Below are 27,362 nucleotides of genomic sequence, written 5' to 3' on the forward strand. Positions count from 1 at the left end.
TTTTATCTATTTGGAACCATTTGAGCTCAGCAGCCTGAGAGATCCGTAGGAAAATGTGAATAAAATGGATATTCGGTGTTTGAAAATAGCAAAAGTATAACAAAGAGCATATGTACATATAAGGTTGTCAAAAATCGAAATCCATTCGCCTTTTTGTATTATAAACCTAGAGCAAAAAAGCGGAAGGGAGATATTTGACAACCTAATATATTCTGAAAATATGCTTCAATTCCTTCCCAGAAACCTTTGGAAATTTACAGAAATGTTCGTAGGAATTACTAAATGTTTTTCTAACTAGAAACGTATTGCATTTTTAATATAATATAAAATATATCAATAAGTACCAAAATTATTTTGCAATTAGGTATTTCAAATTTTATCCCTTTATTATGATATTTAATTAATTACTATTTGATATTGATGTAGTTATGAATAGTAACATCCAGAATAGTTTTTTTAGGCACAACAAATTATGATAATTTTTTATATAAATTTTAAAAATATGATCAAGCTATTTTATTTCTCAATCCGTAAGGTCAATTTTTCTTGATTATTATTTATTAATGTAGTTTAAAATTATGCATTAACCTTTAACCAAATATTGAAGAATATATCAAAGAACACTTGGTTGAAGAATATTGTAAATTATATCTATAATAATTTTTAATAAAATAATTGCTACGATTTGGTTAATCAGGATTTAACACCACTTCATTAAGTAGTATTTTGCTAAATATATATTACATAAGATATCGTACTGAACTTTAAATCCATTTCGAAACTATCCTTACTCGTTTCGTTCTATACGTGACTTTTATCTTATTTACTCATAGTCTCTGTCGATGTTAAGGACCGATAATACGTTTACTTTAGCTCCTTATATAAGTTTATTTATCGAGCAAGGTTATTATATCATGGAAAAAATGCCATGCGATGATGAAAATCGAAAGAAAACACCTCTCAACATTTTTAACTTCCCGTAGGGTAAGTTATTGTAATGGGCCGAAAATCGGAATTGAAAATTTTTACATTTCTCGACGTTTTGAAGGTTTCTGAACGTTTTGGCATACCTCAGAAAAAATGGATGTGTGTGTGTGTGTGTGTGTGTGTGTGTGTATGTATGTGTGGATACAAATTTCCAGCACGTTTTCGGGCGCACGGATCAACCGATTTGAATGGTTCAGAAAAATTCGATTCCTATCGATAGGGAAAAGAGCTGATTAGTTTTTGGCAAAGGCAGGTCCAGCCGTTTCGGAGATACGGAGCAAAGAGTGCAGAAAATAGAAATCGAATTTTTGAGAGAACGGAGTATCCGATTTGAATGATCTAAAAAACATTGAATTAGTAATGATTGGGAGAAGTGTTTATCAGTTTTTGGCAAAGGCAGGCCCAGCCATTTCGAAGATACGGAGCTAATTATGTAAAAAGTGGCAGTTTTTGAGAGAACTAAGCGTCCGATTTAAATGATTCAAAGAACTTTCTGCTTGTCTTAACAAAATAATTGATTTTGGAATTTTTTTTTTTTTTTTTTTTTTTTTTTTTTTTTTTTTTTTGTAGTATTTTGTATATCGAAAATATTTCAGATTTTATTTTTAATTCTGACTATAGTTCTAATATACTTTAGAAATAATTTCAACTCTGCAATTCTTATAAATATTTATATAATATACGGTTTATATAATTCTTATAAATATTAGACAATGTTACAATATTTATAATAATATATTTGAAAACATTCAATATTCCTCGAACATTTCGTTACGGTGCGGGAAGTTCCAGCAATTTGCCTCAAGGCACGATGCCATAATTGCCTCAAGACAGAATTCCACTTACAGCTAGTTTCTTCCAAGGATCGAAGTTCAACGTCTTCGTCTTCAATTCACTGTAATTCACTGTAAATATTTTATCTCTTTGCAAGTATATGTCAATCATCTGTATTCTTTTCCTAGATGGTCCTTTGATTCGAATTTTCCTCTTTAGACAAATGAAATCCATTCGTAATATAGAGTTTTCTTTTTGTTATCGAATTGTTTCCAATCCTGGTATTTCTTTTTGCTGTTTCTGCACTATATTTCTATTTGTAACTTTATCACAATTTTTTTTCATAATTGATTATTTGCTGGTTGTTCATTACAATTTTTTCATTTCTTTTTCAGATGAAGAAAAAGGTGTGGTGCAGGCTGTAGGCGTTCCTGATCCATATTATCCAATAGCTTTACCATTTGACCAGGACTTCAAGGCTAAATATGTATTTTATCACCGGCGAGGCAAAACTTTTCAAGAAAGGCTTTACGTGTTTCTGGAACATCCAGGAGGTTGGATGTGTTTTGTTTATCATTTCACAGTGTAAGTTATTTGGAATTAATTGACTAGTGATCATAAATGAATATTACAAAAAAATTAAGCTGGCCTTAATTAATTAAATACCTACTTATTTAGTAGATTTAGGTCCACACCGACTGAGTAAAACGTTTATTATCTCAAAAAGAAGTAAAGTTAGGAAGTTTTTAACAAGAATGTTTGAAAATAGAGGGTTCAAGATAACTAGCTATTGTCTTATATGCACATTGTCAATTTTGTAACGAAAGTATTTTTTTTTGTTGTTAGTTTTTTTGTCTTGCAATTTTCAAGTATACGTTATTTAATTGTTCCAACTTTTTTTCTAAATAACTTATAAAATAGCTTACATGCGATTGGGATTAAAAGGCCCACCTAAACCTTTAAAGGTGAATTGTGAAATAAGCTATTTTTTTAAAGGTAAATTAAATTAATAGTTGTTCCAACTCTTTTGACAAATTTCCATATATAAAGGTTGTATGGAGTGTAATCTTTATAAAAAAAATTACCCATAAAATATAATTTTCAAACAGAAGTTTTAGTCAATTTTTTTGTAGCATCATATTTCAATATATAATAAGTCTGATTATGACCAATTAAATAGAAAAACATACAAAAGCCAGACTTGGTAGTAGTAAAAGTTGATATTTTTTTTGTTTTTTTTGTGAAACTACATATTTAGATTATGATTTTTAATTGTAAACCTAATAATTAAACCGCATAATGTTGATTAAATTATTCCGTAAAGTCTCTTGAAAATTGACAATAGGATGGTGGATCTTTTTGCCCACGTGACAAAGTTTTGAAAAATAGCAAAAAAAGGCTAAGTTCTGCAATGATGAATTGGCTGGCAATTTTACTAAATATAGATAGATAGTCGTACGTTTGGTTTGTACAGTCTAATTGTTAGATGTCAAATTGGACCTTAGTGACCCGACCTACATAATTATAAATCTTGAGCAATAATATTGGCACAACTAGAATTTCATTCATTAATGTTATGATTGGCGAGTGAATTTTGGTTGTTATTCATATGATTTTTTTCTCTTTATATCTGACTTGTTCATTCATAGGGAGTCTTTTTAATACATTTTTAATATAGTAGTTGGTGAATATCGAAATTAATTTGCAACAATATCAAATATTAACTTTTTATCATTTTTGTATAATGAGAAATTTTTGCAGGTAATTTAAAACTAATGTTTAATTCAACAAAGAAATTACAAAAATATCAAAGAAAATTCATAAATAATTATTTATAATTATTAACTTAAGTTAGTTATAGAAAGCAACTTAATGAATTAATATTGGACTAGAAATGATATGTCCAATAATTTCATTTTTTTATTTAAAATATAAACAATAATTTAAAAATAGCTTACTACTTTCAGATTGATAATAATAAAATATTTAGAAAAGCTAAGTATAATATTAAAATCTTATAATAAGTATTAAGTCTCAATTCACATGTTCTTTATTTATCTTCTCGTCTGCAAACAAATTTTTAAACTCCATCATTAAATTTGGAAGTTATCAAGACCTGACTTATGTAAATATTGTCTCATTGAATTATAAAGCAAATAAAAGTGTTCTGTCTGTTACGAATAACGTCGCTATATCATCGTCGATGAATTTTTAAATAATTTACATCTAATTTGATACAAAATTATATATAATTTCAGGTTCATGGTTGTTCTGGTGTGTTTGATATTCAGCGTACTTTCCACGATCGATGAGTACAGCGATTTCGCAAATGAAACATTGTTCTGGATGGTAAGTTGAGGCTTAAAATTTACAATAAAAACTAAAATAGTAATAGATAATAATTTTAACTGTAATTCATAACTATCAAACTTATGAATTTGGGATTTTTGCTTCTTGGTTTAGAATTGTTCAAATTTACTAGAAATTTTTCAGTAAGACGATTAAATTATTTGCTAATTATTATTACTTTTTTGCTAATTAAAAAGAAACTAAAATATCTACTAAAAAGAAACGACTCGGCCGACCGATTAGCAAATCTAACCAACGAGTTTTTTATCGAATGGCTTTCAAATTTTTGCAATTAGTACAGCCGTTTTTGAGAAAATCTATACCAAAAACTAATCAGCACGATTCGCAACCAATATCTTTCGAACGGTTTTTGAATTTTCAAAATCGATTCATAATTGCGGGCTAAAACGTAAACGAATTTTTTTTCACTTTTATGCTAATTGTAAAGAAATGGCTTTTGAAACAATAGTCCTAGTCAAAAAACGGCTCACATATGCACACACACATACATTATTCAAATTTGGTCTCAAACGCTTCAGAATGACTTGACACGTCGAGAAAACATAAAACTAGCAAATCCAACCTGTCGAAACGTAAATATTTCCTTGTCGATTCATAATATTTTTTTTCATAACCAATAAATTATTCAAGTGTCATATATATTTTAAAAATCTACATAATCTACTAATCTACAGAAAGTTTTCTGCTCTTGAATATGTTAAATTTTATTAAAATTTTCTAAATAAACGATTTTATTATAAATATATAAATAAATATTTATATAGCACTTTTCAGCTAATTGTAAAGAAATGGTTCGGCTGATAGTCTCGCAAAACTATTCAATGCTAATCCAATTTTTGAAATGGATGAAACGTCCAAAATAGGGTCATATACACACTCATTTCTTTTCAATTTCGGTTTCAAACGATTCAGAATGACTTGAATCGTTGAGAAAACATAAAATCAGGATTTTCTAGTGAAAACAAATTTCATAATAAAATGATCATTTACAAACGTTTACAAAATTACAAAAATATATACTGAAAAACGTAAAAAATAATATTTATTTTATAAGGATTATTTTCACTTATTTTTATATAATATTATCATTTGTATTTTTATCCACTGTATTTTTAGTAAATTTGGCTCACATACACAAAGATACTTTTTTCAATTTTGGTCTCAAACGCTTCAAAATGACTTATCGTCAAGAAAATATAGAATTAGTAAACTGGATTTTCTGGCGAAAACAATAAAAAAAATGTTCGGGAATAAAGAAAACATTTAAAATATAACGTATTTTAATAATTCGATTCTCATATTGGTTGACAAGAGGCTGAAATAATATTTATTATTATTGATAAAGGCTTGCTTATAAATAATTAAATAAACTAGTTGTAAGTGGCATTTTGCCTTGAGGCACGTTGAATGAACTTGCCGATATGCGTGAATAATCTATTTAATCAGCTATAATTTGATTTGCCTATGATCTACCTGTTTACCTGTCTACTTACTTGACTGTCCACTCGTTTACCTATCTACTTCTTCACCTGTTTACCTGCCTACCTATTTGCTTTCTTGCAACTTGATACCTGCAATTTGAACAACATCTCACGATTGTCTATTTTGCCATTGTTGCTGTGCATCTCCGAAACGGTTGAACCTATCTTTACCAAAAACTAATCAGCAATTCTCGCCACCAATACGAATCGAAAGTCTCTTTTGAATCACCCTAATCGGATTCTCTGATTTTTCACTGAGTACCTATTATTTGCACTGAACCAATCAACCAACCATTTGAACTCAACCAACTTTTCCCAAAAACTAATCAAAACGTCTCCCCATCAACAGGAACTGAATGCCTTTTGAATAATTGAAATCGGTTGATCGGTGTGCCTAAAAATGTCGACGACACACGTTCAAGGTATGCCAATATGTTCACAAACTGTTGAAAAATATAGATTTTTTGCGATAACAATAACTTATCCTGCGGAATGTTAATAAATCAAATAAATAAAATATTTAAACAGATCAAACAAGTGTCATTGTTACTTTTCTGTTCAAAAACTCATCAAAGTAATAAAGTCAATGCTTTTTCTTCACTGCATACCATTCTATTACTAATTACAACATCAAAAGAGAGCAAATCTAAAGGAAACAAATGTTTTATGTAATAAATTAAAAAGTACCCCCATATAAACTTTAATTCTCTATGTCTATACATTGCAATTTATTGATGTCGTATATAAGAATTGTACGTACCCTCCTAAAGAATATTAATTATAAAGGAGCACAAAAGAAGTCGCCGCAGGCAGTATAATGCCCTTCTTCAATAACTCATTATTTTTTTGCTTTATGTAAGCATTATATAAAACATGACTGTCAATTTATTGTATTCGCTTTGAAATGAAAATCGACTCCGTAAAAGATTATTCAAAATGTGATTTTGATATAAAATACAACCAAGAGCAAAACGAGTTCCAACACTAATAGGGGTTCCGTACAAATAATTATAAGTTATATGCCTATTAACCAGTTAACTGTGTTGTTTACATCTAACAGTGCGCAACAGTTTTGTGTCGTCTTTGAATTGACCCCATATTTGGACGTATATATTCGTCAACCACAGAGTAAGTTGCGCTGGTAATATAACGGATATAAAATTTGAATTTATTTTACAAAATTCAAAAGTGTCATATACTACGTTTTACTTCTTTGTTAACGAAAGCATATATTACATTCGTATTAAAGTTAAAACGGATTAAATTCAATGAAATAATATACATGTATATTAGGGTAGTCCTTAATATGGATATTATCGAATTTCCTTTCTCCCAGGGGCTCAAATTTGAGCAGGAGACATTAATGTCTCCAAATTGATAAAAAATTCTTCGAAAGTTTAATTCTTAATATTAATTTTGAGGTAGTCCGCACTCTAACCAAAGTTTCTTAGTTTGTTTAAAGTAAATACTTTATAAAATATATCAAATGTTTGTTGTAAATTTTTTATTTATGATCAGAATAAGCAAATACAATGTTATAAATTGTTATTCTCGAAATTTTGATTCACCTGTCTCTATATCGTATCATTATAGTCAGTATCATTAAAGTCATAATAATGATTACTTTTGAATTATGCGATGTTATGAATGATTTTTTTGTTTTTATTTACATATACATTATAGTGGGCTTTAATATGGATGTTTTCGAATTTCTTTGCTCCCAGGGGCTCGTCTTCCAAATTGATAAAAAAAATCTGGAACCTGGAAATATTTATTTAGAACTTTACAACTTAGATAATATCTATCTCCTTTATAATATCTAAATTGTAAAATTCCAAGAAAACAAATAGTATTTTAGATTTTACCCATGTTATTTCCATATAAAACTTTGGAGTGCGGACTATCTAAAACTTTCAGATTTTTTTTATCAATTTGGAAGCATTTGAGCCTCTTGGAGCAAAGAAATTTGAAAACATCCATACTAAGGACCACTATAATATATATGTAAAAAAAACAAATAAAATTTCACTCATGTTTCAAAAGTAATCATCAATATATGACTGACTATAAATTTTTTTTTTTTTTTTTTTTGTTACAATTTATTTTTGTTAATCAAGACTTTAATGTCTTATTTACAAAATTGATATGAGCAAAAAAAAAAAAAAAACAAAAAAACAAAAAATGCAATACATTGAATATAAAATGAAAAAAGTTGAAATAAAAATTAAATTAAAACAGTAATACAAAAATAATAACATAAATGAACGATGACGTGATGATGTATGCCGCGTACTACGTCAGGACGCGTGCAGACATTGGGCTAGGTGTTTGGTAGATCGGAAGGCCATTTCTTGCTCAATCTTCTTATCGGTCTCTGAATCGCTTGAATTGTAGGATTTGTATGCTGGATTAATTTGTTGTTAAAAGATGAACTTCTAATCTTGATCATTTCGTTGACTGTTGAGATTTTTAAATCCTTATGTAGGCAAAAATTCGAAATATACCAAGGCGCATTAGTAAGGATACGCAGAATTTTATTCTGGCACCTTTGAATGATGTTTATGTTAGATTTGCAAGAGCAACCCCATAGTTCAATTCCATAAGTCCAAATGGGCACTATGATAGTTTTATACAAAAGTACCTTGTTATCGAGAGAGATTTCAGATTTCCTCCCAAAAAGCCAGTAAAAATCTTTTATTTTCAGTTGGATTTGTTTCTTTTTATATTCAATGTGCGTTCTCCATGTCAATTTCGAATCAATGTGCATGCCTAAATATTTAACAGAATTGCATAGTGGAATTATTGAATTGTTCATGATGATAGGTGGATTGTTGTGATGTTTTAGAGAAACAATTATGTGCTGAGATTTTTCGATATTGATTTTGATATTCCAATCTAAAAACCATTTTTCGAGACTAGATAAATAATTTTGTAACTGACAAGTTGCTGTTCTAATATCGGAATTGCATGAAATAATTGCTATGTCATCGGCGTAAGTGCGTATGGTTAAAAGATCATCTGTGGGCATATCGTTTGTGAAAAGAAGATAAAGTACAGGGCTTAGCACACTGCCCTGTGGTACCCCGCATTCTATATTTCTGATGCTCGAAGTCACATCTTTAATTTTGATTCTAAATTTTCTATTAAGCAAATATGAGCTTAAGATATTGAAGTAGTTTGGAAAAGTTGTTTTGATTTTATATAGGAGTCCTGAGTGCCAAACCTTATCGAAAGCCTGACTGACATCTAAGAATACGGCTACACTGTGTTCCTTTCTATTCATGGCTTCAAGAAAACGAGACACCGTTCTGTTGCATTGTTGAATTGTAGAGTGATTTTTTCTGAAGCCAAACTGATGGTGAGGAATCCAACTATCATTCGGATGATCTTCTGACAATCTCTGCAACAAAAGTCTCTCTAAAATTTTCGATAATATCGATAAAAGACTGATAGGACGGTATGAACTAGCAGTGTGATGGTTTTTGTTTGGTTTAGCGATCATAATAATTTCTGCAGTCTTCCACGCTGTGGGCCAATAATTGTATTGAAGTATGGCGTTGAAAATATTTGTTATATATAAGATACCTTTTGTAGGCAATTCTTTTAACATCTTTGGAGTAATTTTATCCATACCTGGCGAAGATCTATTTTTTATCCTTTTTATTTCACATAAGACATCATTTGGTGAAAAATGTCCTAACGGTGTAGAATGTATGGGTTGATTTACGAAATTGTTAATTAAATTATTCTGGGAAATATTTCGAGCGCTAAAAATGCTACTTAGATGATCAGAAAATGCCTCCGCTTTTTCTTCGTTGCTTTTTGCCCAAATGAATCCGTTTTGGTTGGTTATTTTCAGAGGAGGGTTTTGTTGTAGGGGTTTACCTTTGTTTCTGATTGGTTTCCATATGGAATTATCGTACCTATTTAGCTGCAATATATACGATCTGAATGTACAATTCTTCCATTCTTTCATTTTTTTCCTCAGCGTGTTATTGAGATGATTAAGCGATGTCTTATCCGTTGGTAGATGAGAATGTTGCCAGGTACGTCTTGCTCTTCGTTTCTGTGCAATTAGCTTCTTAATCTCTTGCGGAATTATTAGATTATCATTTCTTGGATTAATGTTCGGGGTGATCTGCTTGGTTGTTTCACGTACAATCTCAGAAAAATAATCTATATTATTTTCTATATCAATAACGCTTGTAGGCCTAGATTTTGGAAATAATTTTGAATCAAGTATGGATTTGAATTGAATCCAGTTAGAAAGATTGTTGTGTAGAATATGATTGTTGATAACTGGAGTAGGAAATGTGCTAAACGTCACAAGTATTGGAGAATGATCTGAAGAGAGATCGTAACTAGATTCAATATTGAGATTTGAAAGATCAATACCTTTCACAATAAAAAAATCTAAAAGGTCTGGAACTTTAGTAGGGTCAGAAGGCCAATAAGTTGGACTGCAAGTTGAAATAAAGGAGAGGTTATTTTGCCCTATGGCTGCATGAAGAATCTTTCCTTTGGCTGTAGTCAGTCTAGAACCCCAGGCAATATGTTTACAATTAAAGTCACCACCAATGATAAATTTATTACCTAATTGAGAGAAAAATGAAGAAAACTGAGCACAAGAAATTTTGAATCTTGGTGGACAATAAACAGCAGAAACACAAAAATTATATAAATTTGTTTCAACAGAAATTTGAGTTGCTTGTAGAAAATCATCAGAAATATTTGGTAAAACAAAATGCTTTATACTATTTTTGATTAATATAGCCGAACCGCCGCGAGCCCTGCCACTTGGGTGATTTGAATTATAAGTAGTGTAGTTATAAATTTTGAAGTAGTTTTTTTCAGTGAAGTGAGTTTCTGAGATTAATAAGATATCTATTAAGTTTAACTTTAAAAAACATTCTACTTCATTTTTGTGAGGTATTAAACCGTTGGCATTCCATTCAGCAATTTTAATTATTTTTGCCATTGCTTTTGTTGTTGACTAACGTGGATAACATATTTATTATTATGGTGTTCTGTTGCAAAAGCTGATTGAAGATATTTTTAAATTATAAAATAAGTGTTGCTAGAGAATCAGAATCAGGATTTGAAGGTGAATGATTCGAAGCAGAGTAATTGTTTTTTGCAATGTCTGCATAGGATGAATTTTGAATTGTTGGATTTAAGGCCGGAGAAATGTTGTTTATTTTATTATTAGAATTAGAATTATTAGAATTTTTAAAATTTTGGTTATTTGGATTTGGATTTATGACTGATTGATTTACTGGAGATTTGTTTCTTTGTTCTTTAATTTTTTGGAAGTATGAGCAACCGCGATAATTAGCTGGATGAGCACCGTCGCAAAAATAACAACATGCCGGAGCATTCGGATCTTTGGTACAAGCTATAGTATTATGATTGTCACCGCATTTTAGGCAAGCAAATGGTCTATTGCAGTATTTTTTGGTGTGATTAAAGAGTTGACAGCGAGTGCATTGTATAATGTTGTTGGACTTTCTCGGTGGTTCGACGCGTATTATGCAGTTGAATAATTTATAAATGTTATAAATATTTTTGTTATTTCTATTTGGTTCCAGATCAACAAAAAACATATTAAGAGGTTCTTTTGTTATTCTATGTCTAAGATTTAGGATATTACGTACGACATGACCCTGTTTTAATAGTTCTAATTTAATTGCATCTGTGCTTGTTGAAAAGTGTACATTTCTAAGAACAACCCTATAAGCCTTCTCTTCTTTTAATTGATATGTATGATATACGGCATTAGTTTCTTTTAGATGTCTGGATAAAGTTCGAAAATGGTCGACAGAATTACATAGAATTTTAAATGTATTGTTAGCTAAACTTCTCAGGAAATATTGATCGTGCGGAATCATTTCATTTAATTGATTAGACATATCATTAATATCGTCAACTCCGTAAATAAATATTGGAGGGGGCTTACTGACTGGAGTCGGTTTAACTGAGTTGTCATCATTAGCTGTTTCTATTGTTGAAAGGGCCGAAAATCTGTTTTGAATTTTGACATCTATTCCTAATGGTTCAAATGAAGTTTTTCTTTTTTTGAAATTGACTACTTGCCATGAATTAGGAGGTTTCTTGACATCAGAATGTGGTTGAGTGAGGCTTGTAGATGCACTATTACTAGATGATATAACTTCCTGTCTTGAGTCAGAAACTGATGAAGTTGAACGCAACGAGACCTTTTCCGATGTAAACATATTGGTCCGACCTTCTTCGCGAGGTATCTTGCTGTATTTGCTGGATCCAATAACGGTCTTTCGTAGTTTTGGGATTTCTGATGGTTTACTGTCCGATTCCATATTCGCTTCTATATCTTGATTGAAATGTAAGACATTTTTTTGATTCCACAAACGCACATTAGAGTCTCGATTATGTATGGTTTTTTGTAAGCAATTATTTAATTATCTGTACACTTTTGTAAGCTTTTCATGCAATTTTAATAAGCCGTAAAATTCAATCTGACATGCACTTGTTTTCTCAAGTTAGTATCCACTGACTATAAATGATACGCAATATACAGAAAAAATTTAAACTATTTATGTAGTAATATATACAACAACTTAAAGATACTTAAGCTTTTCGTCATTTTCAAATAATTAATATTGAAAAAATGCATGTTTTTCATGATTAAAAGTTATATTCTCTCTGATTCAAGACACAAAATTAACTAGATGATCTATCTAATTGGACGTTTAGGCACTGACTTGCAGAATGCATTTTTCGCAACTTTAATTAATTTTCATATTTAAACCACTTTTCATAGGTCTAAAATATTTTTTGGGGTTCGATTTTAGAAGAGTAAATCTCTTAAGAGGGTTTTATTTGTGAGTAAAATAATTTGTAACACTTGTGACGTATGTGTCATGTAAGATATAAATATAATCAATGTAAAATATATTTCGATTATAAACAAAAACTATCATCAAAATAAATAGTAGATAATGTTACTTAAATAGTTGAATTTTAATTCAAGTATATTATTTTTACATTTCTGGAAGTTCATGCAGTTCGTCTCCCACTTCTCCATGACGAGTATATTCGTCAATTATAATTAACTGTTGAATTAGACGTATATGTCGTAAAAAAAATAAAATTTTTAATTGTTAAAAGATTTTAAACTCATCAATGATATATATTAATATATTATACTCATTAATAATATTTAATGAAATCAACTTATTTATTAATTAGCAAATCAACGTGAGTGCTCAGTGAAAGGGTCCAAAATGGAATCGTTTTTTCTTTACTTAAAATAAAAATAAAAAATGTAAACAATCTTCATGAAACCTAGGTAAAATTAACTAGGTGTTAAATTTTTGTTTGATATGTGTAAGTAATCGATATGACTTGAATAATAATTGATATTTAGAACATTTTACATTGTGACGATAAAATTTCCATATACAGAAAATAAAATTTTCGTTTTCCATTAATACATAATCAAAGCGATTTCCAATTGTAAAAATTTATATTTATATGTATCGCAAAAACATATATTAAGGAGTTTTTATAACTAAATCACTTTTTGTAGGCCTTTAATATTTTATGACGATCAACTTTATTGCTATGCAATGTTTTATTAAAATCGTCAAAAAAGTGGGGATATAATAAAAAAAACTAATCAACATAATCTAAAAAATCACTAAAAATCTTTCGAACTGTTTTTAAAATTGGTTCAAGATTTGTAGCCAGAAAGTTAACGAAAAATGTGCCGATCATAGCGGAAAACGAGTCAATACTCGTGTTAGATCAAATGGCTTTTAAATTTTTGAAATTGGTGCAGCCGTTTTTTTGAAATCGTCGACGAAAAGTCAAATTTTACACATGACTATTCACTCATAGTCTAACTATTCAGAATTAAATGACTCTTAACGCATCGAGAAGACAAATAAGATTTTCTGGCAAAAACGTAAACTTTTCCTTCTGAAAGTTAATTGTGTGACTTTTAAATCCTAATCTGGATTATAATATTGCTTTATCATGCCACATAGGCTCCTTTAAATTTATTAAAATGTTGAGTGTATGTATATTAAGCACATACGTATAGATGGCTCCATTAAGGACATTACACCATTAGGTTTAATTGCACAGTATTACTTGAAGAGATGATGGAAACATGAGATGAATGAATATATCACAATTATGTAAGATACCTTACATTACAGCGACTCTACATAAATTTGCATTATTTGAATTATGAATACAGTTTAATTACATATCGAGCATATTTATAAGCGCCATTAAGTAATATGAATTGCTGAAGGCATGTGGTAGTCATCTTAAACATTTATTTTTATTTGTTCAATCGCCTGGTCCAGACTATAAAAAACTGCATTCATATATCGATTAATAAGCATTATAATAAATTATTATAATTGAGTAAGATATTATTGAATTATAGATAGTAATTGATATAAAGATTCATAGAATATAAACATTCTTCATATACCTATTATACTTATTATATTGTAAGTATATCTCGTAAGTGGTCATCTATTTAAATTTTTTACTAATATAATATTAGTTCAGAAGTACTAGTTACTAGTATAACTAACTAGTGGTGCATATTATTATGCCTTGAGGCAATTTGCTGGAACTTCCTTTACCGTAATTTAATATTTTTTACATTTGATTTTTTTTAGAAATTTGAAGTACATTTTCTGTCGGTTGAACCATGCTGTCGAAAATATCGAGGACTTTTTTAGAACTATATACGTGAAATTTTAAGACTAAAAATCTTGTCCAAAATATGTTCAATGATGATTTCTGCCAACCAAATGGCATATTTTTTCTGATTTTCCACTAGACCTGCCTTCCCAGAAATTCAGTCAATTCTTCATTCAAGTGAAATATTTTTTGATCATTCAAATTGGACGCTCCGTTCTCTCAAAATTAGAATTGCCATTTTTTGAAGCCCAGTATCTTCGAAATCGCAGGAACACCAATTTAATGGTTTTTGAATCATTCTAATCCCTTGATCCTTGATTTATCTTTCTAATTCGTGAACGAAAAATGTACCGCTCATACATACGCACACACATATACATCATTTTTTTCTAAAGAATGCCAAAATTTTCAGTAACCTAATATACACAAAATATTCATTCTCGATTTTTTTACGATTACTATGACATATGTTAGGTTTGAACCCAATCTCGGCCAGCTCTATATCAAGCAGTATGAAATCAAATTTGTCATCGAGGTTATAGATCTCAAATAGAATTTTTAGTGAAAATTGCGTTTTGTGGGCTTTGCTGCAACAAATATTTATATATAAAAAATAGTTATATATAAAAAATGAACAATTGGGTTGCTCTTTCGAAAAAAATGTTATGTTATGAAGTGGGATAGCAAATAGAACTCATAAAACATGTAGTTCTGATCGCTATTAAAAATAGGTATATGACTGATTGCCATCTCTCATAATATATAACTAAATAAACTTTTCATTATTTTTGAACCTAATATTATACAGCATTACTAAAATATATAAAAACGCAAAAAAGTACCAGTGTTACTATTGTTATACATTCAAAGTAGTGAATTTAAAGAAAAAATCTAATAATAAAATAAAGGGTAATTGAAAACAAGTTAAGTGTAGACTGCTTAATAATAAAAAATAATATATATAAGAGGCACAAAAACAAATGAACATAAAAAAGATGATTTAGTATTAACTTATTTTATACAATTTCAAGTGTTAATAAAAGGTAAATGGTTTATTTACTGTTTTCTTTTTAAGGCTTATTATTATAATATATGTATCTCTTATTATAATGTAGATGTTGAAATGTTTATAATCTGCTTTAGGAAATATTCCTTGTGGTGTTCTTTGGAGTCGAGTACATAGTACGTTTGTGGTCGGCCGGTTGCAGATCAAAGTACATGGGATGCTGTGGCAGATTAAGATTCATTAGAAAACCCATATGTATCATAGGTAATACTTATATCATTCATATTTATTTATATATGCGTTTTAAATTAATGAAATTCGCGAAATATATAATTTAGGCTTTTTTAAAGTAGATGGATTAGTTTTTATTATATAACAATATGAAAAATTCTGATACTTAAAAACTTTTTTTCATTTTTTTCTACCAGTCTGAAATTTATATCTATATTATTTGAGAGAACATTGAACAGTAACCTTTAGATTTTATACCCATCAATAAGGTCATTGTGCATCCCGGTTTGGCCGGGGCAGTCCCGGATTTCCGCATTGTGTCCCGGGTTTTTTTTTAAAGCAATATTTGTCTTGGATTCAGATCTTTTGTCCCGGATTGTCCCGGGTTTTCGAAAAGCACTTGATAAAAAAAGTATAACTACCCATTAAATAACTCAAAATGGAATGTAAATGTTATGTGTGTTACAAGCCAACGAGTATCCTCATATGAATGAGAAAAAAGCACAAAATCAAATTTTCAAAGGAGGGTTAAAATAGTTCTTAAATTGATAAATTTGAATTTTTATTTTCAATTTCACAAAAATTAAGAAATTCAGGGAAACGAACGAACAAGCGCTAATTTTTCAAGTGAATAATCAAGAAAATTTTATGCGGTTCAAATTATAAAAATATAAGCGAAAAAGCATATAGATAGAAAAATATAAAATATACATAATATAACATTCTACGTAAAAAAAGAGTATTACATATAATTGAATAGTAAAGTTCTTACTAAAAGTACAATTTTTATTAATAAATTGATTTATTTGAAAAAAAAAACTGTTCTTTATTGCATTTGCCGGTTTTGATTTTAAAAAATATAGTCACCTTACCGTCAATGATTTTTCTAATTCTAATAGTGGTTTAAGAATTTATTGATAAAAAAATATATTGATCATACGTATTTTATAAATGGATATATTTTTGAACTGGGTTCCAATTATTTTTATTCGATAAAAAACATATTTTCATCACTAACTATAAATTGCAACTGTTAAGTGAAAAATAATATCTTAAAACTATCATAAAAACAATCAATGATTCAAAATTTGTATTTGATATAAAGAAAACCGAATATGAATTGAAACCAATCGACTTGAGATAAAAACCAAAAAGCTTTACTGGTTACTAGGGACTAAATCCAAACTATTCTCATACAATAAGCTACTTTTATATAAATCTTTATTCAAACCAATTTGGTGCTATGGTATACAATTGTGGGGCAGTGCTCATAAGACTAATATAGAAATAATAGGAGCTCCAAAATATGTTCCCAACTGGTTGATTCATGTCGACACGAATACACCTATCATAAATAAAGTAATAACAAAAACAGCACACAAGTATAGAAACAAGCTAATCAGTCACCCAAATTCATTAGCAAACTCCTTGATAACAGAGAACTATCCAAAAAGATTGAAAAGAAAAGCGTCGCTGGATTTAGGCCATGATAAAAAATTGAAATAACTTAATTTAATATTGTGAATTTTGGGAAGACAACTACTGAGTTCTTAATCCTTTGTCCTTAACTGGACATTAAAAAAAAAGTTTAACTGAAAAAGTTTATTATATTGTATAAGTATCAAAAATAACTTATTGCGTATTAATGCATTAAAACATATTTAGTAATTTTCATAAACTAATCTCCGATAGATGCCTTTTTGGTTTCACATAAAAAAACTTTCTGGACATTTTATTTTATAAAATATATGATAAAACATTCACATTTTGTTATTATCTGTTTATCAAAATTTATTAATTTGTACCTGACTATTTGATTGTGGTTGTCTAACATTTATTTCTAATTGACCACAGAATCACATGTTGCTATTTTCTGGTTATTATCAAAATTAATTAATCTGCATCTTTCTATTCGATTGTGCTGGTCTAATATTCATTTCTAATTTTTACAGATCTTATTGTAGTAGTAGCATCTATGATCGTCTTGTCCGTTGGTTCTAATGGTCAAGTTTTCGCCACAAGTGCCATCAGAGGCATTAGATTCCTGCAGATATTACGAATGCTTCATGTGGATAGGCAAGGAGGCTCTTGGAGGCTGCTGGGATCAGTCGTTTTTATACATAGACAGGTATTTTTCTAAAAACTTATTTTCTTTAATCAATAGACCTAATATTCTCTTGGTTTGATTTATTTCAGGAACTGATCACGACATTGTATATAGGTTTTCTTGGTCTAATATTTTCGTCATATTTTGTGTATTTGGCGGAAAAAGATGCCACTTCTCCCGATGGGCGGATGGCATTTCGAAGTTACGCTGATGCATTGTGGTGGGGTGTTATAACTGTTACTACTATAGGTAAAAAACACATTCATCTTTCGAACAAAATGATTTTAAAATTATATATGATAATTTTTTCTAAATAAATTAAACTTTGTTTATTTATTCATAGGTTATGGTGATACTGTTCCACAAACGTGGATGGGCAAAATAGTGGCTTCCTGTTTTAGTGTGTTTGCAATATCATTCTTTGCATTGCCAGCTGTGAGTATTTATTTTGAGCAATGCAAAATTCTATTGAATTGTGATTATGGTTTATTTATTATGTACATAAAGACATTTAATGTCTGTTTCAAGCAAATATTTATTTAAACCATTTGACACCATATAATTTACCAGATACCTCGAATTTTTTAATAAACTTATTTTGTAGAATCAATTATCAACTTATGATAAAAATAACAAATAGTAGTCTGCTCGAAGACATGGTGTGAGAGCACCACAAATCATTGATTGGTTTCCTCTCCTGTTTATTATTCCCATTACCATTTAGTTACCATTATTCACTTTTTTATACATTTTTCTTTCCCAAACTTCTGCTTTCATGTTTACTGGTTCTGCTCTTAGGCTTTCAATTTCCTGTATTTTCTCTTCTTGCATAAGTAATCAATCATCTGCACTCTTTTCCAAAATCCTTTAGCCCTATTATTTTACCTTTGGCGAATTCATGTAAAAGTCACTCATTTTGCAGAATGTGCCCACTTTAGTTTCTTTTCCTTCTAATGATCATGCTTAGCGTGAAGTGTTTTTAGTCATCATCAATATATACTTTAGTATATTGAGTTTATATACTTAAATTACTAATAGGTAATTGAGTAATAATTATTACTCGACTCTAGTTGCAACTAGATATACTTAAGGCTATAAAGAAATAATACTGATTGATGGATGCCTGATTTCTTATTTTAAATAAAAATAGAAATTGCTTGATATTATCAAAAAATAAAAATACTTTTTTATTTTTTATTATAATTATCATTATTACATTTTATGTTAAATCCCTGATGTCATAACTACTTTTCCAGGGAATATTAGGTTCCGGATTCGCTCTGAAGGTCCAACAAAAGCAGCGCCAAAAGCACTTCAATCGGCAGATTCCTGCTGCAGCAATGCTCATTCAATGTCTTTGGCGCTGTTATGCCGCTGACAAGACTTTCCACAGTAACGCTACGTGGCTGGCCCACGTTCACCGGGCAAGGCAGAATTCCTTAACCAGGGATTCAGGACAACAAAGTGCAGCAATGGCGCAGAGGCTTATGAATACGTCTTGTGTAAACACTCCTAATGCCGTAGCCGCAGTTTTACCTGCTCAAATTGGAAAGGTCTGTGAGATAAGTATTTTTTCTAACATATTCAATAATAGACAATTTTCTTCATTTCTTTGAGTTATATGTGTTTTAAGCTCTCTGCGTTACTACCCTTGGAACATTATTACCTTCCATCCTTATCTATGATTATTACCTAAATAAAGAGTCATTGGCAGCTTATATATAATTTAAATTGTAATACTTATGGAGATAAGTATTGCAATTTTTCCAATCTACAATCTACTATTTATATTTCTGGATTTTTAGTAACATCTTTCCAAAATCCAAAAATTTTCTGTTTCTCAAATCAACATGTTCATATATAAATTATTCATTCCCTAATTTTCGTATACATGTGTTAGCTTTGTAATATATTTAAGAATTCTATAGCCACAAATTTTCTAATTAATTCTGAAAAATGACAATCTAATTTTTAATATAAATATAAAACAATTTTGAATAAACAAAACAATCTTTATTAACACTTTATACTCATGTATTATATATAAACCTATTTAAGTATTTTAATATATCTATATAAGATATATATATATATATATATATATATATATATATATATATATATTATAATAATAAGTATATCATATCTTAGTCTTGCTTATGAACTATTTGTCTTTCAGTCTATGTTTTCTAAAGCCCTGAAAATAATGATTATATGAATTATTATATATGTAATTTATATCACAAGGACTTGCCATAATAGAATAAAAGAAAGTTATTAGTCAGAACTAAATAATTTGCCAAGTATATTGAGTATATTTGAACTTACATAGTGCGGCGTTTGAATCTGTAATTGGAAGCTCGCAACCATCCTTTAACATGGTCGATAACCATGAACTCCGTTTTATTACCAAAATTCTCACAAATAATTTCTGTAAATATTATTGTTTTTAATGATCTATTTTAATGACTTAAAGTAGGTAATTTAAAATATATGTCACTACCTATTATCAATTTTACAGTGAGCAGAGCTGAGAAATTTTTTCTAGTTTTGTCTCCAGTCCAACAATATTCTCTGGCCACTGCATCATCAAAAACTTTTCTCAAAAGTGAATAAGTGGCAGTTCTATCACACCCACCACCAACACGTGCCAGTCGGGTTTTCTAAGAAAAATTCAAAATAGCATAAGAAACATATTTATTTTTCTTCATTATTAGATTTACATCATATTTACCACTTTCTGCCTCATTGCTGAGTCTCTGAGCTGTTCTTCAAAATCTCGTAGTTTACATTCATTTTTCAAGGGTAAATTACTATCAACAAACTCTGCAAGTCCGGGTTCAATAATAGGGCTTTTCTTACACTGGCAGTTTTCTTCAATTTTTTTTAAAAGTGCTTGGTGTTTTATATCCATGTCTTTCTTTAGCTGCTCTATTTTCACACACATTGCGGCAGTACTCTGATCCACAATGCGTTCGATCTCTGATAGTATTAAAGTATTTTATTACATCCCTAGTATGCATTGATATGTAATGTAAGAAGAGAACTTACCTTTCATTAATTTTGTATGATCATGACTGCTCCCGGCCTCATGATCTGCCGAACTGGTTTGGGTCTTACAATCACTACCTTAAATATTATGTGAGGTTACATATTATATTAATGAACTTTCTGTAAAATTACTTACGAGTATCAATTGAATTATCCTCTTCCTCTTCCCAATTGATCCTTCGTTTGAGACTGAGACGACGAATTTTTCTATCAGCCATATTTATCTACGAAAGTACGAATGTTATTACCGTTATCGAAAAATGCTAATCACTTGTCTGTAACTATATTTAATATACACACTTGAAATCAGAATAACTGAAACAACTGAAAGATTTTATGAATGTAAGGCGAGGGTTACAGTTTACAGATATAGAGACCGACAGGCCGTTACATTTCCACTGGCTTGTCTTATTGTTCGTTTCTTAGAATGTCAGTGTTGCCGCGTGTGACATCCGCAAGATGCCACAACACAAATTTTAGACGGAACATTGACAAAATGCTATGACAAATTGTAAATGTCGCCTGATTGGGTTGCTATCCTTTGCTAACTTCACGACTTTAAAGAATTCTTAATACAGAGTCCGCGCAATAAAATTTTAACATCCTAAAGGAGAAGTTTATGTTTTCGTAAGTAAATCCGCTAATTTTATGTTTTTTCGTCATTTCAAGTCATTCTGAATCGAATGAAATCAAACTTCGTGAATGTATGTGTGTGCATAAGTGTATGATGTATGTGGTGTATAGGCTTGCATCGAATATTCGGCATATTCGGCATCTTTTTTAATATTCGGCCGAATTCCGAATAGTTAAAATCAAAGGTGCCGCCGTCGTCACTCGGCGAAAATATTGTGTGTATGTTTCATCTCTTGGCGATAAAGAACTCGCGATTGATCTGTATTTGGAAGTGTTTAGTTTAATATATGAAGTTTAACATATAATTTAAAAACCTTTTCTGAATATTCAAAGGAATACTTCGTTATATTTTTTTTGTTATTTCATGCATAACTAATTTTATATGGCATCTTGCGTTAAGGAAAATTGTTGGAACTTCTCGTACCAAAAATTTTTTTTTTTTTAAAAATTAAATATGTTTTAAACTTTGAAAAAATTGACTTTTTTGGAAAAAAAATGTTTTTTGTTAGTTCGAAATATTTTGGAATTTTTGAACTTTTTTTTCAAAGCAATCGCACTGCTTTAGCTGCCTAGAGACGCAATTTCGAAGTGCGTCGCCGTGTAACTGATAAACATTGCTACGGAACCCATAGGAATGTAAACAAAATTTAAACTTATTGTTAAAATCTCCATAAAATATCTGACAATTTGATGTGCATATGTCTAATGATCATTTTTGACCGCCAAATGGCTCATTTTTTTTACTTTCTTTTCCATATCTCTGAAGTCGTTGCACCTGCCTTTCGAAAAATTTAAACAGTTCTTCATTTAGTCAATACAAATAAAATGTTTCTTGAATTATTCAAATCGAACGCTACGCTCTCTTACAAACTGAGGTACCGTTTTTGGCACTTTTTGCCCCGTATCTTCGGCACGGCTAGACCTGCCTTCGCCAAAAAACTAATCAGCACGTCTCCTTATCAATACGAATCGAATGTTTTTTAAATAATTGAAATCGGTTGAACCGTGTTCCCGAAATCGTCAACGAAAATTTGTATCCGCACACACATCTATTTTTTCTAAGGTATGCCAAAATGTTCAGAAACCACTGAAAAGTAAAGATATATAAAAAATTTCATTTTCTTTTTTCATTTTCATTTCATTTTTTTGCGATTACTGTAACTTGCCCTACGAAAGTTAAACATATTACATAAAAGGTTACACGCATTTGTTGTATATGTATCTATATACAATAAAGTCATTCAATATATTTAATCTAAGCATTTTCAAAGAAAGAGCTATCATAGGCTCTTTACGGCAAATATACAAACAATATTTTTAATAAGTTTTTTCAATTTTTTTATTATGAGCAGGGGCGTAGCGTGCCTTGGCGGGGTCCCGTATCAAAATTTGTTTGGGGACCCCCTCCTGAAGAAACTTGTTTTCATAAAATATAAAAATACATAAAATTAAAAGAATATTTATTTATCATTCTAATAATTTATCTATCTAATTCTCTCTAATTTGTTGAAGTTTTCATAAATGATTCCAGATATTTATTCACTCTAAAATTCTCTCAATAATAACGCTTCATTATTTTTTGTCTTTTGTTTTTTAAAATAGCTATTGCAATCCATCTTTTTTGCAAATTATTTGGACTCATTTAGCAAACCAATTCAATAAATTATATCGTAATTCTCATAAACTATTTAAAGGATTACTTAATAAAATACTAGTTTTTTGTAGAGTTTCAGAAATGAAACTAATAATTTGAAACAGTGAAGAAAGAAATCTGAAAATGATTTAGTTGATCATATTTATCAAAATATATCTATTAAACTTACTAAATATAAAAATTCCAATTTTCTATGAAGAATTTATGAACTGGATTAGTTTTATAGATTTGTTCATATCTGCACAAGAATTTTAACTTATCGGATGAGCAAAAGCTTAACTAATTGAATTGATTGCTAGAGCTTACAAAAATATTGCAGCAGAAATAAATTCTCTTAAAGCGTTAGCTTACAAATTGAAGTTCAATACATCGATAGCAAACTTCGTTATAATTATTCATTTTTCTGAAAAAATGTTGTTTTGCTTTCTGCTTGCGCCCGAGCAATACGGGCTTGGGCTCCCGTATTTTTGATACGGCTGATACGGCTGATACGGCTGATACGGCGGCAGTTACGCCCCTGATTATGAGTTGCCTTCTTAATATATAAGAAGTAGCATTGAGTTTATAAAGTAAACTATTAAATATTTATGAAAGAAATAATTGGAAATGCATCATTTATATATATGTAAAGAATCGCTTTTTTATGATTTTATCATTTATTTTTCTATCACACCTAGTATTCATGTATTCGGTATTTGGCCGATTAATATAAATGGTTCCAATTATTCCAAATTACAAAGAGTAACCAATTAGTTGTTGCAAGTCTAGGCATAAAACTTGAATAAGCTTGTAGCGCGTTAGTATTATAACAACTACTGATAGTATTTACATTAATGCGAACGAGTTTAAGCGTCAAAAATCTGCCGAATTATTGCCGAATATTCGGTATTCGGTCTCTGGAAAATGCCGAATATTCGGTAATCGGCATTTTGCCGAATATACTATTCGTCGCAAGCCTAATGCGTATGTATGTGTGTATGAGTGATACGATTTTCGACGTTTCGTTGACGTTTTTTCAAAAAATGCTCAACCGATTTTAAAAATTTAAAGGCCATTTGATGTAACTCGATAAGGACCTGCGTTGATTGGTTTTGTGCAAAAAATCCTTTAGTTGTATAGAAAATGCTACCATTTATTTCAAGAATTAAATAAAGTCAAGGATAACGTACATATTATACGTAATTGAGCCAGTATTTTCTTATAGCAAATGTTCAATATTTCACAAAAAAATGTTATTCAAAAAAAAAAATGTTTTAACGTTTTTAATGAAAAGTCATACGAAAATTGGTTGAATTATATAAATTAATCAAAATTTGGAATAGTAAGTGCTTTTAGTGCACGTGTTAATACAGTATAATTAATATAATTACAGATAGGGTAGGGCGGGGCACAAAGGTCGAATTGGACTTTAAGCAATTATATTGTGAGAACCAATTGAATTGTATTACAACAAATAACACTCCCAGCTAATTTATTATTGTAAAATTGCTGTTTTTTCAAAAATTGTAACCTGGTCCTTTTTACCTCTTTGGCGAAATAGGACAACCAGGAGGCAAACAGGTCCATTGTCTTATTTTTAATTTTAAAGGGATTTTACAAAATAATAGCTACATTATTGCAACCAATGCAACATATAAATTTTTTGAGATCACACTGATCACACTGTAATATAACCTTGATCTGGTATTTTGTCAGAAATAACTATCACTTGAGTTGCAATAACCAGTAGTTATTTAACTTATATCTTGAAAATTTGCTTTTTTCAACTTAATTTACTTTTTATGTACTATTTTTTATTGTTCACACCATTGCCAGTGTAAAGGATCAGGTGGTCTCTTTTATCCCGCCCACGTGTATGCTATTATAGAGGTTATATTAAAAAAACTGTTGAATCTGACTTAAACTTAACAATACATATTATAAAACAATTGCATGCAATTGCAAGTTGCATATTTTTTCATTCTACTTTCAAATATTGTTGTTAGAAAATCCTAACTTTACTTGCTCTTGTGATGTCGGTCTTTAATTCACGCTATTATAAATGTTACTAACACTTAGTTTTGCTACAGGTTATGAAGCGTGGAGCAAGTGTGTTGAAGCGGCGAAAGAGCAGAAATCGTATGGAAGCAGGACCGAGCGTTGACCAGGGCACTCCTACAGAAAGCAGAGCTGCTATTGAAGGAGAGACCAGCGGTGATAATGTATTCTTCACTGATGAACAACAACGTAATGGTAAATTGACAGTGTTCATATTTATTATTTCTGTTACTTTTTGCTATTTATTACGAAACTATAACTAAATTTGAATTTATAAACAAAAGTTACTGGTGGCCAAATCGACCACAATTTAATGTAATTTTTTTTTAATTTTTATTTAAATAAAAAAAAACACAATATTTTCGCTGTGCGGCGGCGACTCCTTTGCTTTAACTATTCGATATTCGGCCGAATGTAAGTTCTATTCAAGCTTGGTTGAATAATTAACTCCAACTTTGAACTAAAGAAATATAAAATATAAGTTTCAAGTGAAATAAAATTTATATACAATGTAAAAATGTATTTCCGAGTCCGCGGTTTCCTGGGTCGGGGCCCCTTTACGTAGGGAGCCCGTGGCATTTTGCCACACACGCCACGCTATAGTTACACCACTGGCTTAAGCATATTACATTCTTTGCCATTTCGTAGATAGCTGTTGATTACAGTTGACATAAATAAAACACATAAATAAAACACTTTTTAGAACACGAAATTGATAAAATGAAATATTTTAAACACAATAAACAATTACAGATATTATAAGTATGTATTGTAATTGGAAATCGCATTGATTAATTTTTGAGAAAAAGCAAAAGTTTTATTTTCAAAACTGAATAGCTGAATTTCAATTTTTATTGATATACTTGATTTGCCTCAAGGCAAAAAATCTACTTACAACTAGTTTTAATCTGTTGGAAAATTAATGTTCTTTTTTCCCAGCAGGAGGTAGTCCATCTCGATCAAGAAGAGATAAAGCACAACCTCCTCTTAGTCAAAATAGTTCTATGACTGAACCTCCTTCTGATGAACAAGATAACGAACCTGATTGTGAGCTAATGGAACTCGAACCAGCTCGTGTTACTCAGTATGTAAAATAAGAAAAAGATTGCTTTAGGATTAGTGCAATTAATTTGCTATTTGCTAAATATGTTAATAACACTTACTTCTTTATTACTATTATTACAGTTAAAAATTCGTTTGATGCTTATGATTTCTTTCTTTTCCAGATTAACAGAAGCTCATCGAAATGCTATTCGAGCAATTCGAAAGATAAAATATTTCGTGGCTAGAAGGAAATTTCAGCAAGCTAGAAAACCATATGATGTTAGAGATGTTATTGAACAGTATTCACAAGGCCACCTTAATATGATGGTCAGAATAAAGGTGATAACCAGCAATTGACAAAATAAACAGTTTTAAATTTGAAATAATAGATTGATTATTTGCCTATTTTCTTCTAGGAATTACACGTCGTTTAGATCAAACCCTTGGTAAACCTGGTAGCTATTTAGCAGGAATTGATCGAGTTGGAAATGTAAGGCCTATGACAATGGGGGCACGTCTTTACAGAGTAGAGCAACAATTGTCAGAAATGGATAGAAAATTGGACAGGTTGCTTCAGGTGTTAGAAAATGATGATGCGAAAATATGAAAACGGAGGTGTAGAGGATGAGAATTTACAAGATAAGTTTTCTTGCTTTATGAAATTCATATATTAGCAAATGCAAAGCATCAAATAATTTGAATCATTAGATTACTTTTTATAATTTTTTATTGGTATGATTGCGAGTATTAAAATATGTGATAAGCAGGAATCTTTAGAATATATTATACAATATATCAGTGATGTGTCAATTTGAAAATTTCCTGATTCAAATCATTCGAATCAACTAAAATTAAAGACAAAAACAAAACCCTTTAATGTGTTGATTTAGAAAATGTAATCAAATTTTATGATTAAAATAGTTGAGTTCAATCTTCATACTGGACTAAATAAAGAATGAAAAATTATTTACTATCTAACAAATAATATTACAAAAATTATTAAAAATGATGTAACTTTGAAGATGATTGAGATATATTCTAATATAGATAGATTTGAATCAGGTCGTTAAGGGCTTGATTCGAATGATTCGAATCACTTGATTTGATTTGGCATATCACTAATAATATATACATATATATATAACACCTCTGTCAGGTTAATCACGTTTTATTATTTTATTTTGCATTTGCTAATATATATTATAATAATATTAGCGATATGCTAATGATTAATTTTTTATCATGTAACTAATAATTGGTGAACTATATATAAAGATATATAGA

General features: G+C 29.7%; 2 protein-coding genes across 3 annotated transcripts; one reads left to right on the forward strand and one right to left on the reverse strand.

The window, feature by feature from the left end:
- Positions 1–2,305: 2,305 nt before the first annotated feature.
- LOC113384854 (potassium voltage-gated channel subfamily KQT member 1-like) lies at positions 2,306–26,691 on the forward strand. The gene is made up of 11 exons (XM_026622621.1): positions 2,306–2,346; positions 4,020–4,110; positions 15,459–15,585; positions 17,505–17,680; positions 17,749–17,908; positions 18,003–18,094; positions 18,916–19,123; positions 25,056–25,223; positions 25,977–26,118; positions 26,261–26,427; positions 26,495–26,691. Exons 1-11 carry the CDS (start codon positions 2,321–2,323, stop codon positions 26,683–26,685), a joined length of 1,548 nt encoding a protein of 515 aa, XP_026478406.1. The 5' UTR covers positions 2,306–2,320; the 3' UTR covers positions 26,686–26,691.
- Positions 19,810–21,129, reverse strand: LOC113384855. 2 transcript variants are annotated; one of them, XM_026622623.1, is made up of 7 exons: positions 21,011–21,129; positions 20,847–20,934; positions 20,711–20,788; positions 20,394–20,641; positions 20,163–20,322; positions 19,988–20,090; positions 19,810–19,856 (listed from the first exon to the last, which is right to left on the reverse strand). In XM_026622623.1, the coding sequence occupies exons 2-7, from the start codon at positions 20,926–20,928 to the stop codon at positions 19,835–19,837; spliced, it is 693 nt and encodes a 230-aa protein (XP_026478408.1). In that variant the 5' UTR covers positions 20,929–20,934; positions 21,011–21,129; the 3' UTR covers positions 19,810–19,834. The 2 variants fall into 2 exon arrangements, with proteins under 2 accessions (XP_026478408.1, XP_026478407.1); XM_026622622.1 differs by having other exon boundaries at positions 20,847–21,121.
- Positions 26,692–27,362: the final 671 nt, after the last annotated feature.

This window comes from Ctenocephalides felis, unplaced genomic scaffold (assembly GCF_003426905.1).
Source record: "Ctenocephalides felis isolate EL2017-DRISC unplaced genomic scaffold, ASM342690v1 CF-g0.4_SCAFFOLD_03571, whole genome shotgun sequence".
Lineage (NCBI taxonomy): Eukaryota > Metazoa > Arthropoda > Insecta > Siphonaptera > Pulicidae > Ctenocephalides > Ctenocephalides felis.